This window comes from Sinohyriopsis cumingii, chromosome 8 (assembly GCF_028554795.1).
Source record: "Sinohyriopsis cumingii isolate HCF-2022 chromosome 8, ASM2855479v2, whole genome shotgun sequence".
NCBI classification, from domain to species: Eukaryota; Metazoa; Mollusca; class Bivalvia; order Unionida; family Unionidae; genus Sinohyriopsis; species Sinohyriopsis cumingii.
In genome coordinates this window covers 97,347,205-97,364,122 of record NC_142968.1, presented here as the reverse complement: position 1 = coordinate 97,364,122, position 16,918 = coordinate 97,347,205, and the positions used below count along the sequence as shown (strand labels likewise).

At 33.9% G+C, this 16,918-nt stretch overlaps 1 protein-coding gene across 2 annotated transcripts in view; it reads right to left on the bottom strand.

Moving 5' to 3' along the window:
- LOC149794201 (uncharacterized) overlaps positions 1 to 16,627 on the bottom strand; it is a 58,855-nt gene extending 42,228 nt beyond the window's left edge. The window contains exons 1-5 of one of the 2 annotated variants that reach the window (XM_089968309.1): positions 16,342 to 16,627; positions 11,048 to 11,211; positions 4,510 to 4,704; positions 1,530 to 1,977; positions 582 to 737 (exon numbers count right to left, since the gene is read on the bottom strand). In XM_089968309.1, coding sequence (XP_089824435.1) covers positions 582 to 737; positions 1,530 to 1,977; positions 4,510 to 4,704; positions 11,048 to 11,150 — 902 coding nt within the window. In that variant the 5' untranslated portion in view covers positions 11,151 to 11,211; positions 16,342 to 16,627. Of the gene's footprint in view, positions 1 to 581; positions 738 to 1,529; positions 1,978 to 4,509; positions 4,705 to 11,047; positions 11,212 to 13,384; positions 13,559 to 16,341 lie in introns of those variants that run through there. The other variant, XM_089968308.1, reaches the window with a different exon arrangement.
- Between the last annotated feature and the right edge of the window lie 291 nt (positions 16,628 to 16,918).

The window sequence follows — 16,918 nt, the reverse complement described above, 5'->3', positions numbered from 1 at the left end:
CTTAAATATTTTCAGCATGTTTTTATGTTTTGTAATTTGATGGTGTTTTTTTTGGTAATAATATCATTATATGTTTTTTATGTTATAGGTGTTGTTTAATGTTGGAAAGCGCTTAGAACTTCTAAAGATTAGGCTCTGTACAAAGTTCTCATTATTATTTCTATTATTATTATTATTATTACACGTCTTTCATTAAACTTTTGTCTGGCTATTTTATAGTGTGTGTGACACCAATACACTAAGTTGATTAGTCTTAAATTTCTGTTGTGGTTGTTGTTGTTGATGTTTCGCATTCTCTCATCGTCAATAAAAGTTGGTACAATATCTGTAGAGAGAACACGTTACATTCAAACGTACTTTTCTCATCGTTACAAATAAAGCATATACTACATTTCAAGGATCCATGGACGCCCGCAGGATTTTTTGCAGGGTGGGGTGGGGGGGGGTCAGTTAATCACGGCTGGGAGAGTTAGTTGCGTAGTTCCGTGCGTAAATGTGGGAAATTTTATTTGCGGTTATGATTTCCGAGGCTGTGGGTGGGGGCACGTGATCCGATATCTTTATATGGAACTTAGGCCTACCTATTTTCCTGTCGAATCTTTGGCATGTTGGAGATAGAGACAAGATCGTTTCTCCTCACTAAAGTGACTTGGAAGTGGGATTTGAACTCCGGTTCATCAAGGCATGGAAACACTTTACGAGCGTCTGTCGGCTCCAACTGACTTGTAACCATATACCTGTAATAAAGGTGACCTTTTACATAACTATATAGTAAGTAATGCATGTCTATTTTCGAATTTCAATTGGTTATATACATTATTTAGACCATTTAAAGTTTTGCATGTTCAAATACGTGTCCGAACACCAGGAAAGTGTTTGAACATGAAAAGAAAGCTAAAGACATCACATTCTTTTCATTGTGGTACGATAAACGTTGGAACTTATGAAACCCTGTGCGTTTTTTCATTTCTAAACTAACAATAGCGGTTTAATTCAAGATAACGTGTGAGAAAAATACTTGACTTAGAGAACATTCTACGTTCAACTGGTACATGAAGTTTAATTCTGTATTAGTGAATGATACTTACTGACGTCATAAAAACGCTTGCTTTAACTTGAAGGGTGTGGTCTAATTACAAATGATGTATTTCTTCTCTACTGTGTATTCGTATCAAACGATTAAAGGAATTTATAATATTGCGTAAAAATAAATTTCTTTCGGTATTTATACATTTCCACATCCGTTTTCAGTAGAATATATCCAAAACGTTACAAGTACATTCCGCAGATGCATGACCATGGAGATACAGCGAATAATTGATAGACTAAAAGAGGGAACATAGATGCCAAAATGGCCGATCTGTGGAATAATACATATGTATCTATATTTGATAATCCCGGAACTTCTATAGAATAATAAAAACATGAAGTGTTAGAGTTTTAAAAACTTCTTTTACTCGAATGTTTCCAGAATGTATTGAAAACTTACATGGGCCACAATAAACTAAATAAAGAAAACTATTTCTTACACGGTGTTATTTCCCCTTTGGTAGGAGCTCAGATACAGTCCCGCCAAATCATTTTTCAGTGGCCCAGCGAAAGCTATTTTGAGTGTATATCGTTCGTTTTTTACCATTTCACCGTCCAATCGAACGACCAAAAACTGTCTAGATTGGTCCAACTCGTGACTGTGGTAACCCGGTCCGCCAGTAGTTGGAAGCCGAGGATTGAATTGTACGGCCGTGACATTCAATTTATTGGCATGAAGGGTGACATTGCTGGAGGGTTCAGTACAGAGGATATCTATCTCTACATCCCCATTGAAGAAAAAGTCATCGGAATTCGTGCTGTATAGATGTGGTTCCAGGATCAGCCGGTACATTTCGGGATCCACGTGCCAAGGGAGACGTAGATCCCTTGGTGTTGGCTGGGATGTACTCTGTGTTCCTGAAGTTGTGGTTCCAGGAGTTGTTTCTCCTGGGGGAAAAAGGATTATTTTATGTAGTTATGTTTCAGCAATTTTATTTTTCGGAGCCAAAGACCCAGAAATATGACCGGACCGCGCGTTTTCACATATGATTGGTGGGTGTCCATTCTTTGGCAAAATTTATTTATACACAGATCTTGTAGTACAAAGAAAGAAGATAATAGTTAAGCGGAAGTGCCAATGTTTACTACAGAAAATCATTAATCAAGCATCCGTCAGCATTATTAGTTCATATGGCTCGAAAAAATTACTTACTAATAAATCTTAATGTCAAGATCTGCTGTCAGCATATGCACTTTGTAACCATTTTTGTCAAGAGAACGACTTGCAATAGATAATTCATATTCAACTAGAATGCGCATGCATACGTTTCTAACTGACATGGAAATGAAATTGTATGTTTTGTGTTCGTTTTCCTTCTTTCTCATTTGTGTTTCAAACAAACAATATATATATATATATATATATATATATATATATATATATATATATATATATATATATATATATATGCGTGTGTGTGTGTGTGTGTGTGTGTGTGTGTGTCTTTATGTCTGTATGTCCTGATGGTAGCCTATTCACATATTTGATCAATATTACGACAACAGAAACAATGTTCTGTTGACAACAATTTCTACTAATCTTTCCCCTGCCAAAGATATATAACTGGTGGTGTCATTGTCTGAGATATATGTAACTAGCGGTGTCATTGTCTGATATATATAACTGATCGTGTCATTGTCTGAGATATAGAAATGGTGTGTCATTGTCTGAGATATATAACTGGAAGTGTCATTGTCTGAGATATATATAGCTAACGGTGTCATTGTCTGAGATATATATAAGTGGTGCTGTCACTGCCCATGTTGTGCTCTTTAAGTGATTTCGTTCTCGACGATTCAAACTAAGTACTTCGTCGGTAACAAATTTGTTGTTAATCGATAGCAGCCATGGCAATTTCAGTCATTATCAGTCTTTGAAGACTCAATAAATTCAAATAGCGATTGCCAGAGATAAAGGAAACTTTAAAATACGGCCCATATATTGCTTGCAATAATCCTTCTTGACAACCCTGAATAGAGAATTTGGAAGGTCAATATGACCCCTAATATGTGTACCGTTTGCAGCTAGTTAACCGATGCTCCGGAAAGCAATGCTAATGAAATAAAATATTCATTAATGAAAATAGTTCATCGTAAAAATGTGACATATCTTTTTATTTTTTTGAAAAGAGCAGCATAGCATAAATAATGTGTGTGGTGTTAAATAAACAGGCACATACATCTTCTCGGGTGGAGAGAAGAGGAGCGTACTTAACTTCTTTAACGTTACAGCGTTCTAGAAAATTACTATGATTCCAAGGATAGAAGATATTTGAATTTGCTATCGTGACCTAGAGTAAACTGAGACGTTTTTCTTATCGTTTTATTTGACCAGTAACAACCTTGAAAGTACGTAAATTAACCTATATAACATTTAGCTAGTCTGCATTCATTAACCTCTCCTAAAAATAAAACTGAAGTAGCAATGGCAATAAAAGCAAATTTATTTACTTACATATGTTTGTTGGTATGAATTACTGTCCCATCATTTATGACTTTTTTATATACCGAGTTTCACATTATCTCCCAGTCTTAATATTCGGAAGAAATATGCATTATTTTTCTTTACCTGGTAGTAATTTCGTCTATCGTTTCTAAATATTGTATTGCTGTGTTAAGCACATGAAATATTCGTGATAAATTTGCTTTGCTAGAACAACAGGTATTTATCCTAAAGTCTCGAGTATAGTAGACTGGTTCGATTCCGTATCCAGTTTGATTTATTATAGTATATAAATACCTTTCTTTTTTGTATCGTTACTGGTAAATACAGTGCAAATTACTTAGGATATATACTTTAATACGCCTTAACTGCAGACTCGTTTGTTCGAATGATTTGAACACATCATTTTCAGTGCTATACAACATAATAAACCATCCTATTGTTTTTGCCATAAAGGTAGTCTCGGTTTCCTATGAAGTCAGGTGAACATTGTCACCGTCTTCTTTATAACGAACAATATTTTATGTTGTCATAGTGAAAGAAACATTAAGAAAATATAGAGTTCCATTCTGGTGTGTCCAGATTAATTGACACAGCTAAATATTTTAGTGTTTACAAAATTATTTTCCACTGACTTTTGGGAGACAAACTTATCGAATCTCCTGATACATAATAGCAGTCTTCAGTTGCATTCTACCTAAGTAGAGCACGTGGAGTTCTTAAGAAAGAAAATGTGTACCTTCTCAATTTGCAAAGGTGAAGCCATGTTTGTATGTCTTTGTATAATCACTATATTAAAGTTGTGGGTCTCAACCTATATCGAACAAACATTCGTAATAATTTCGATGGATCAAAGGTATACTTAAAACATAATTGATTATCACATAAAACAAACAAACTTTATCAAAATAATTATATGGGTTTGATTTACGGTATACTGGCTTATACACGATTTCTTTACATTAAAAAAGACTTACTAATCATTGAGGGCGTTGTGGGGGTGGGATTGTGTATTCCCGTCCATTCCTGACTGCCACCTTGCTCCTGAGGAGTTCCTTTGACATCCTGTTGACCTTCAGAGAATTTACACACAATCTCTCTATTTTCGGCCAAGTGAACAACCAATCCGACTACCACGGCCAATATTAGGGCAAGAAATGTAAATATGAATCCTGTTAAGACAGAAAGAAAACTGTTAAATATCTATACCCCCCTTGTTTTATATTTTTTTAAACATTTTTGTTTCAGTTGAGTCGTTCAAACTTTTCATTGTCCCCGTAATAGGTTGACTATTGGGTGGGGGAACCATCCCAATATCACCTTACATTTGACGTAGTCTAGGGAGAAGAAATATAGTGAAAAAGTAATACCCCCACAAAAAGAAAGCAAATATAAAAATCTTGTTCACATCTCTTCTTGTGTCTCCCAAAATAACAGTTTTTGCACTTGGCAGTGTATAACAGTTTTTGCACTTGGCAGTGTATCTACATTCACTTTATTCTGAATCCAATGGGACACATCATTCCACAGCCTGATTTATCACATTGCATTGCAAAACAAATGCAGTATTGTTTCCAGGGCAGCTTCGCAAAAGGTACATTTATCAGTAGTGAACACTTTTTTTTTTACAGAAAATAATTAATTGAAAAAATTATATGAGTAACAAGAAATTGAAACCATTGTAATTTTGAGTTTCTTGTTTTAAAAAAACGTTAGCATATATCAGGCCATATATCCATATTCAGATTGAAAATTTAATTCCATTTATTTTCTCTAGTTGGGTTAGCACTTTTTTTCTAAAGTAAATTGTAATAGTCTTACATATTTTATTGTTATAAAATACAATTTCTAAACGAAAAGTGATAAATTGTCTGACCAGAGTGTTCTATCTAACGGTAGGTGTTTACACGAGGACTTACACCGAATTATCCAATGAAAGGCAGGGAAATTCGTGTTGAGACTTATCTAGCTTCAAAACTATCAAAGACAATAATATTTCCCTGATCTGTAAACCCTACATTGGAGTTCATCCATAAACTTGTTTTCATAACATTTTCTCCTGTCCGGGATATCGTTTTTTCTAGTAACAGCTTCCATGCCAGTAAAACATCATGCCAAAAAGCATTTGTTCTATTTTTGGAAAAGGTCATCACATTTTGATCTCCTAGTAGGAACAAGTATCTAATCTCGCATAGTTCATATTCAAATGAATTAACCAAATTTCTGTGAGGTAGAATAACTCCACGAATCTATGTTAGTTTTAAAAGCTAATATAAATATATCAATATCTGTCATCGCAAAACCATCTTTAGAAAAAGTTTGAATCATAGCCTATCTTTTAACTTTGATCACTTTTATTTCCATAAAGGTGAAAATTATTTCTTTCATTGGTAAAATTTTGTGGAGGATTTGATAATGAGATGAACAAATAAATAAGCTTTGGAATAATTAAGGATCGCTTTTCCCAATGTTTTAAACAATTTGTAATCATTTCTGTTTTATTTTCAAAAATCATTTATACCAGTTTATCCAAATCCACCTAAAACTGTATGCCCAATAATGTAAATTCAGTTACCCACTGTAACTTTAGCCTGTGAAGAAATGTTTCTGCACTGTACTTCCTGCTTCCTATACAAACTGCTTTTGTGCTGGTAATGTTAAGTTTCTGTCCTGAAATCCTTGCAAAGAAGCTCAATACTTCAATAGAGAATTCCAGGGATTCCAATGATTCAGAAGAGCCATCAGGGATAAAAGTACTGTCACTTGCAAACTGTGGCAGTAAAATCTATGTTTCCTTTGACTTGATACCTTTTATTTTTTATTATTCTTTAATAGTATAGACAATATTTCTGCATATAATAAGAAGATATATTGGGACATTAGATTACCTTGTCGAGAACCACTGGAAAGTTAGAAAAATTCTGAAGAAAGCTATTTTGCAAAACTGCCAAGGAGATATTGTAAAAGAAATAGATTAGCCCAGTACCTTATGCCTGGTCCAAAATTAAAAAAGTTTGAAAATTATGAATAAATTTCCATGAAATAAAATCAAATGTTTTTTTTCTTCTTCAAAATCAATTAATAGTAATACACTCAGAACTTATAGCTCTTCTGTAATGTGCATAATATCATATACAATCCATTTTATATGTTCACCATTGTATCTTCCTTTTACAAAACCAGTTGATCATCAGATATTATTTCATTCAGTACTGGTTTAATTCTTTTGACATACATCCTGATGTTAGTTTGTATACAATATTAATCAGAGAAATTGGACGCCAGTTCCTCATGTACTGCTTAGGTTTATCCTCCTTGGGTATGCAAGTTATAATATCCTGTCTCAAACTAGTTGAGAATGATCCAGTTTCATATACTTCATTTAATTGTTCTTACTAATCGACCGCTAATAATTTCATTGCCATCTATGATTAATTTTATAATTATTTTATTCAAATAGTTTCTGTTTGATAGATGGCAAAATTATCTGGTTGGTTTCTCACCCTCTTCTCTCCATTTTATTCTGGATCTTCGAAGCTTTTCTTTTCTCAAACATTCATACTCTTTATTTTGAGACATCAAAAATGTCTGAATCCTAAGATCCTATAGAGCCATTCTCTATGGACTATATTTGCTGCACAATTTCTATTTGCTATTTTAATTTACATTTCGTTGTAGATGAATCATATGACATAGTTTTTCCTCGGATTTCCATCAACAATATATATATATATATATATATATATATATATATATATATATATATATATATATATATATATATATATATATATATATATATATATATATATATATATAATGAATTTCTAGCATTTGGGTTATTTACATTTCTATAATTATGTGAATCTAATTCTCGATATTGAACCAAGTTAAAGTCTCTAAATATAATAAGTGACTCATTCTCATATTCAAATATAATATCATTCATGTTATTGTAAAGGTATGGGCAATCTTTATTTGGCCCATATTCATTAATTAAAATGAAGTTCCTTACGTCAATTTGAATATCTAACGCAATAATATTGCCATCTGTATCCTTTTTGCATTCTTTTAGATCATACTCGAAGTTGTTATTGAATAGAACACAAACTCTTCGAGATTTGGACTCAATCGTGCTCTATTAATATTAAACTTTACCCTCTATGCAATGTGTATCTTGTAAACAATATATCTTACACTGATTGTTTTTTTCTTCTAAGATAATCAACAATATCCTTACATTTTTTAAAATCTCCAAGTCTCCAACCGTTGACAGTTAGTATTCTGTATGTTTGAGCTATTTATTTGCACTATAAAAGTATGAATTTATCACGCTAGAAATGCACCATGTGTTTTGATCAGTAGAGAAAGTGGCGAAAAATACCGCATATAGATTAAGAAACATTACTTATACATTATGAAAAAAATATGTGATATATGCCAGGAAAATGTCAGCCTAGAACTCTCTCTACACTGAAACATACAACAGTAATAACACACACGCACACACACATTAAAATAATGTAAACCTAGGGAACTGTAATGATTTGCCATGACCGTTTGGCAGGTGAGAATCCCAATATGGAATTATCTTCATACCATACACTTTAGTGTTGGATACAAAACAATGTGAGTACGAGTTGTGGTAGAACCTTTGATAACTTAATGCATAGTTACACGCATACAACGATTAAAGTTGGTAAGAATATTTGTGTTAATGCTAATCCATCTTTACTAATTTCAAGTCTACCAGTAGCATGCATAATACAATAACGAACCCATCGTCAAATCTAGTTAAGTACCAATGCTTGTGAAAGTTGAGCTGTTAGATTTATAACTGTGAAATTAACCAGTTACCTATGCTAAGTGACATTAAGGCAATTAAATTCTTATTAATGCCACTCACATTACTCAGTCACAAGTAAACTACTACTCATATTTTCTAGTTACAAGTTAAATCACCAAGACCAGCATAGATTGAGTGGGTTAAAATAGACCTTTGCTTGCACAAAGAGTAGCCTTAGATCAACCATATGTACAGCATTATGATCTACCCTCCTCCCAGATATGAATGTGAGTAATAAATAAGAATTTGAGACAAAAACTCAAGCAAGCACTATGCTTAGCTAAATGAATGAGATAATGCGAAAAATATTTAAAAATAAGCAAAACATAAACATGAAACCTAAGTGATGGCGTAATAATGCAAATCTTTTTTGAATATGTTGTTGCTACAATTATAATTAATGATGTATTTGTTTCACTCATAACGACAGCTTTTTGTCTTTCTTTTGATAATTCAAGCCATGATATTTATAATACTAATTATGAAATGTTTGCACAAGATATAAAAATGGTATATGCAAACCTCAGCACATTCTTCACAAAATACGTACAAAGATCACAATTATTTGAACATGTTGATAGGTGGATAAGAGAAGAATGTCTACTGATACCATTTAACCATACACGTGATTAAAGATTTGGAATTAGTCACTGCATCAATTTCACCAAAAAGGTAAAATCTAAGTCTTTTCCATGATTGTTTCTTGGCATAGACCCAGCAATTATAGTACTGTGCAGAATCTATCTTCGATTGCTTAGAGACGCATGTTTGGTTGGATTGTAGTTCAGACACAATGTCTGACCCCCACCCCCACCTAATTCCTTTTTGTAACCAATACGTATGTCTTCCTTTGTCACAGTCAATTTCAGGATTGATTTAGTATCTTGCAAATCTCGCTGGATTTGGTAAACGCCATTCAGTTCCTCACTGTCCATAATTAAGTCCCCTGAGTCGTGTCTTGCACGGGATTGAGAGTTATTGCTTGAACCGGTTTGGGGTTTTGAACTTTCTTTCCTTTGCCCCTACATACTTGAGCTGAGGTTGGTCTGACCTGTATTCTTTTTCTTTTTGGTGCTAATATTAGAGTTGCAAGTACTTTAGATTTTTTTTGTTGTCATTAGTGGATTAGGCTACTAATAGCCCAAATGCATGGTGTCTCAGCAAGCATATAATTGTAATAGGGGGTGATCTCAAGTAGTCATTGTAGGTCCTAACACATAGAAATAATGCTAAAAACTTTTGCCTAGAATATACAAATAACGTTTTCCTTCTAAATTGCATAAACCACAGAATTCAATCACCCAAAAAGTCAGCACCACTTTGTTTTGGCCCTCCCCTTCAGCTGTTTACATATATCCTATGAGGAAAGGTTCAAACCCTAATATTTCCAACCTGAATCACTCCTTCACATTTGTAACTTACAGAAAAACACCAACGTCTGAGAGAGATATACACTAGCTGCTAGATCTGGCAGTCATCTCGAATCCTGTATGATATATTTATTTATTTAAACCGATTGATTGATTAATTGACTGATTGATTTTGCATGCTAAACCTTCAATATATTTACCAACCGATCTACAAAAAAAAATGATTTGTTTTAAATTCCATGACTTAACGTTACAGTAGTAAATTGACTTGCAATAGATATATGAGAGATCGGAAAGCACGGGGTCTGTGCTGGCCATCATTCCTATATAAGAAATAATTTAAAAATGCATTTCTTTAAATAAGTGTTGTATAGACAAATCGTTTAGATGCTGATTACTAGTAGAAGAATTTCAGAGTAATGTGGAAATATATTTAACCTCTTTTTATTGATCTGATTGTATCTAATCCAAAAGTAAAATATATTCCACATTCTGAACTTATGAAAAATATATTTTCCTTAGCGCCATGGACATATGTAATCAATGTTGACTGCACAGAGATGTTAGGTGATTACAAAAACGGACCTGAGCAGATGTCATTAGGATGCAATATTTTATAACAAACAAAGGCAATTAAGTAATTTTATGGAAGAAAATGCCCTCAGTTACAACACCATAACGCTATGAGTGGATGTTTACAAACACGGGCGAGTTCAAACAAACATGGATAGATGTTCGTTTGACTGAGGTGAACAAACTTATGCTGATTGCTGTAAATACATCTTTTAATCCCAACAAAGGTTAAAGCTACATTTTGTTCGACTTAATTTCATGGACCACACCATAAAAAGATTACTACAGCTATTTATCATGTTGACCAAATAAACTAACGTTACTCAATACACTTTTTGCTCTCAGTGATATTGTAAACGTATGTAAACATGCTTGTGCTAAATCGTGTTCACGTATTATGTCGCTAAGATAAAACATGTCTGCATATGGGGTTCAAATACTTTTTATCATTTTCATATTTAATTTTGGTGTATATGCAAAATCGTTGCACGTTATATAATATTTTGCGTCTCACCCGAAAAATATACCCAAGCTCCCAAATTTCAATTGATAATTTAGCTCCGGCATACTTTATACCAGAGATATACCAGAGAGAGAGAGAGATCGAGAGATCGAGAGATCGTGTGAACCTTAAAATGCAATGGCTGTTTCAAGCCATGAAATGTACTCCAATTATTAGTGAATGATATTCTGCTATATGACCTCGGAAATACGAAAACAAATTACCTTTAAAGACGGTTACGTGGCAGCCGCGTTCTCCTTTCGTGTAGCCAGCAATCTCTGATGATGAACCAATATCCAATTGCTTCATTTCATATCGAGATGACATCTTCGTAATATCGGCAACGTTGACGACGACGATGGCAACGACGTTGATGAAGACTAGAAATCTGAAGCAAAGCACACGCTTCTTAGTTATTTTTCCAAAAATCGTAGTTTTCCACTATTCTGGTCCCGCCCCAAGAGTGGATTAAAATGAAATGAAGATTTTAGAAATACATTGCAGACATATTTTAAATAATATAATCCATTGGAAATCAGAGAACATTTTTATATCACCCTACTTAAAGTTTTGTTTGTTTTGATTTATTTTATATGCACATCAATAATGAAAGTAAGCATCGACACCATCTTGAAACAAACATGAATAGGCTAATGTTTGTAAAAAATGGCAGGTATTTAGTTCCTCACCCGAATTAAATTGTATTAAACCAATAAATGTATTTACATACTGCATTTGTTTTTCTTTCATGTTATAATTTTATTATAATTTTCTGGTCTTCATCTTTAAGGTACTTTTATGCTGTTGTCCATTTTATTGCTGTCATTAACTTGGCATAAACTGCCTTAACAGGTAAGCATATGATTGCTATTGATTACAAATATTAGTTGATCTTTATTCTAAAGTTTGACACGAGTTTTAGGTAAAACCGGACAGAAAGCAAAGACAGAGAACAAATTTAGGCATAGCAGTTGTGCACATATTAGTTTCATATTTTATGTAGATAGGCTGAGACAGATGGGAAAGGCGTATCATAGCAACGGGTACATAATTTGTATGTATATGTATATACGGTAAATTATCTGTAAATATATGACACGCACATTATATACGGTTCAAAAGTTATCTCTGGTTGAAATTCATAACATACTAGAAGATAATGATATCAAATATTATTACACAGTCTGGTCGGAAAATGTTTGATTTAAAATGGTCGCGTAGTCTATGGGGTGATAACTTTTTTTGTTGATCGTGTGACCTAAAGTTGACAAAATCTTTAACCTTCAATCTTTGTTTATTAGTACATACATACATACATACATACATACATACATACATACATACATACAAGTTTTGTAAAATATAACAAACAGTTTGTCTCCTTTGAACACAAAGTGAAACCTTTCAAAGAACTCAAAGTATTTTGAATTAAATCCCCAATAGTGCTAAAAGTACTATGACAAGTCCCACTGTATGAAGTTCCAAATGAATTACACTTGCATTCCAAATAAGTTTTAATATTGAATATGTTGACGTGCCTGTAGTTTCGACTGTACCCATGGCCTGTAGTGTGGTGATGTGCTAAGTCTTTAGATGTAGTACAATAATATTATGCAATATGTGCGTGTCTGCATTCATTATAATTTCAAATTAAAGTAATAGTCCAAGAATATTATTGAGCACTTTGTAATTTAATTGAAGAATAATTTAAATAAATAAATCCAACCAAATTAAAAATTGAATCCATCAATAAGACCGATTCTGATTTAGATGTTAAGGCAAGAATGAGTAATTCTTAGGTAAGCAAGGTTATATACCCATCTATTTGACATAGGTCTCAAATACCATGTTCTGAACATACTCTGTGAATCTAATAGGAAATTTCCATTCTGAAAGTTTCTAAGGTCAGAATCAAAGACTAGATCTTTAACGCAAATTGAAGCAAACCTGTTTACTACTAATAATGATCTAAATATTCAATCCAAAATGAAATATTAGCTATGTATCATGTTGTTTACTAAATAAACACTTGCCAGGAACAACATTCACTTGATTTTAGAATAAGGTCAAGTACAAAATACAGATGTACATAACATATAATCATTGAGAAAAGATTACAAATAGTACATAACAACATATACATTCATGCATTCATACATATGTATGTATGTATGTATGTGTGTGTGTGTGTGTGTGTGTGTGTGTGTGGATGTATGTACTAATAAACAAATAATAAAGGTTAAAGAAAACTATATTTCGTAGTGAATTTAACTTAGTGAATGATCATTACCCAAGAAAACGACGAAGTTAAATCCTTCATAATTATTTCTGCACAGGGAGGAATTATTAACGTATTATGCTGCAATTATATTATTATATTTGCTTTGGAAATTCAAATAGAAAAATACAAAAGTTAAAGTAAGAAAAGTTACAAGTACTCAGAAAAACAAGACATCTGGTGTTCTCTACGAATAAATACCAAATGTACGGATATCCTAGCAGCCAAAACGTAGAAGAAAAACAACCTATATAGTACAAGGAAAATGTTATATCGAACCTACCTTCCTGCACAATATAAATCAGTCCACGATTCAATCAAAAGACAATTTCAGGATTCTTTACGTTGAATCTGCTGCATAGGGCAAGCACCTGCTACGTCCTCATTACCGTATGTCAGGCGCTTTGACTGACTGCTTTTTTTTATGTGTCAGTGTTCTGATGATAACGTCAGATAAAGTCAGGAATGGGCCCATGCGGGTATGTCGTGTCACTTTAATGTCACTTTGAACCTTGTTATGTCTTCACAGTCTTGTATGCCATCAAATTTAACTTAATCTTAATTAAATAATTACTGGAGACAAGGCGATCATTTGATTGCAGTAGCAATTCTGCAACATTTCTCATTTAAGGTACTGTTATTACAAGCTAGGATGTCAATCTTTATATCCTAGCGATTTCTAATAAGCTGAGTTGCAGACAGCGATTTTCTAATTGTATGATAATCACAGAGTAATGTGAGCTGTACCACAAGAAACTGATTATAAATCCAAACAATACCTATCATTCAGACCGATTACGCTTTTGTTGGCAAATTTATATATATATATATATATATATATATATATATATATATATATATATATATATATATATATATATATATATATATATATTTCTCCAGCAGGGATAATACATGAAAGATCAATTAAAAGAGACACGACTGTTGATTTGGGGGCAGATAGCTGGAACCATTCCTCACTGAGTGATGTTCTACTGGGTACTGTCCTAGCATAATCAAACCAATCAAATACAGCGATTGGTCGAAACTCGAAAACGCTTCTCCTCTTAGAGAAAGCGATGATTGAAAATGAAGAAAATATACGGCAACATTATCAGAAATCAGAACAAGTCATTGCCACTCAAATGCTGGAATCTCAGCAAATTAGGCATGAATTAGAGAAATTACAATTAGTAACAGCTGAATTAGCAGCAGGCAAGTTACCTGCTGTACTGATTTCACCTCATGTTTTAGTGAATCAATCAATCAAATCGGGACCATTATATCTACCGGCTATCCGCGCTATTCAATAACGCCGAAAGATCCACGTTACTATTATCAGTTTGGGTCATTTATAGCGACGCGTAAGGATCGCGACCTATATATTGCATAACAGATTCCAATTTCGTCCCGACAGCGACCATTCGAGACGTATCGAATTCAATTATTTCCTGTCCCAAATAACGCATCATCAACACACGTTACACAATTACTTGATCTACCCGACATAATGCTTGTATCTGATGACCATCAATTTTACACAACACTAGCGTTATCAACCCTAAATCAATGTATCGGTAAGGACATTTTACACTGTAATATCCGTGCTACACTTAAACCCTTGTCTCAGCCTGAATGTATCAATCGTCTATTTCTGGATGATAAAGATAATACCCATCAGACTTGTAACTTCCGTTTTATGACAAACCGCGTCTTACCACATATTCTCGACATCTCCTCCAATCAAATATTAGTTTACCTCATGGACGAAATAATACTCGAATGTCAAAATCAACGTCGCGTTATTAAAGGTTGTCGTTTTTGTATTATGAATATTCCGTGTCACTGTGCAATCGTTACTACGTCTATGACATATGACGGACACATCACTACTTGTTCCGACAATTCGACAGAAGTTATTCAGCTTCACCCAATTAACTTGGCACTTTTACAACATTTTTTTCACTTCTACGCATTTAGCAGCCGTCGGGGGTAACAACACATCTTTTGACATTCCCTTGACTATTTCCTTACCTGGATTCAAACTATATGAGCACCAAATGTCACAAATTTTCGCTACAGATAAGGAAATTGATTTAAGTCTTAAGAAAGTAGTTGCACGCGCTAAAAGCGATCAAAGAATCTTTTCGTCTTTAGCTGAAACAATGTTGAGTGGTGAAATCGCAGTTGACAGTAATTCTTGGTTTGATTGCCTATATATTATGACTACAATTAGTTTTTCCTTGTCTATTCTTAATACATTAGCAATTGTTTGGCTCATATGGCGTTTTAGAATATTGTCGACTGCACTGTTACCTACACAAGCGACAAAAGCCCAATTTATAGTTAACTTCCAGTATACCATTGTACCTACGAGTTCTCCTCCCAATTGGTTTACTACTGTTTCGGATGTACTCACATGGGATCATTTGATCTTTTCAGTTTCAATCATGACATTTACAGTGGCCTTTGTTCAAGTTTATAAATGAATTTCACAATCCAATGCGCGAACTAAACTTCGTCTTGAAATTACTACGGGAGTGCAATGCGTAATGGTTGATATTCTTCAGCTTAGCCTATGTCCTTCATATTGGAACCTTACTGGACCATCAATGATTGATAACCTTCATGTCACGGGTTATCTTCGACCACGATTGCATGTTAGATGGACAGGTTGTAAGCTCACCAAAGCAAACAGTAACTCTGAACTAAACATGCCAACCTCGCTTCATGTTGACCTTGTATCCGCATTCAAACTTCGTTCAATTGTTAGCCAGCCCTTTTGTACTTACGTTATTTGGACACACCATGACTTTTCTATAAGAAAATAATTAGGTCACAAATTATATATGTTTTGTTTTGTTTTTGTCGAAATTAGCACTGTAGCAATGGACATATTCCCGAAGGGATCGTGCGGTGGGAGACAGTTCTGATTTATTTTAAAGCAATAAAGTTTTGACTAGGATCAGCTAAGGCAACTGGTGAAGGATGGAAGAGTCAATCACATTAATTTTCGGTACGAACAAGAATATTGTTTTGCGATCCCCTATACTGGAAAAAGTGGTTGACCTTTCACCGGTGTTACAGGCGCTTCAGATTCAATGGAGGAGAGGATCTTTTCTCCGTATGGATAAATTCGACATCACTGTAGCTAGGCATTTATTTTTATCGATTGACAAATGCACGACATTATATAATAATCCAAATTCCTTACTTCACGTAGTTAATATTGCAGCTTACCTTTTATTCACGGAGGAAACGTTAGCACAATTACTCACGGGTATGTACCCTCTTCTGCTTTGATTCCTAGCTTTCTAGGGTTTTTAACATCAACTTCTAACCCATGCTTACACTGGTCTGGCCGAATTATATATTCGTTCCGCTAAATTACCCCTTTCATTGTTACAGAACCCACAAATTCCATATCACAAATTCAAAAAGTTATGCCGAGATGCCCATAATCTCGAAGAATATTTGACTAAACGAGTGAGACCAGGATGTGTGTGTCCCCGATGCACTCAGCACCGCACAGAACGTTGTCGACCATGTCCCAACACATATACACCTCAACTAGTTTATCCAGATAGAATACGTATCTTTCCTCAAGAGTCCGCGTTACCCTCATATTTGGCACTCAAGGATATTCAAACCACTCCTGTTCAAAATAAAAATACACAGTAAGATAATAAAAAAAATTGTCAAGAGCTTCTGTTATTAAAATACCACACAGGAAATTACCTTGATCCGTAGGATGTCGACGACGGCAACCGTCTAGAATCCTATTGTTACGGCGATAATCGTCCAACAAGACTAGTCG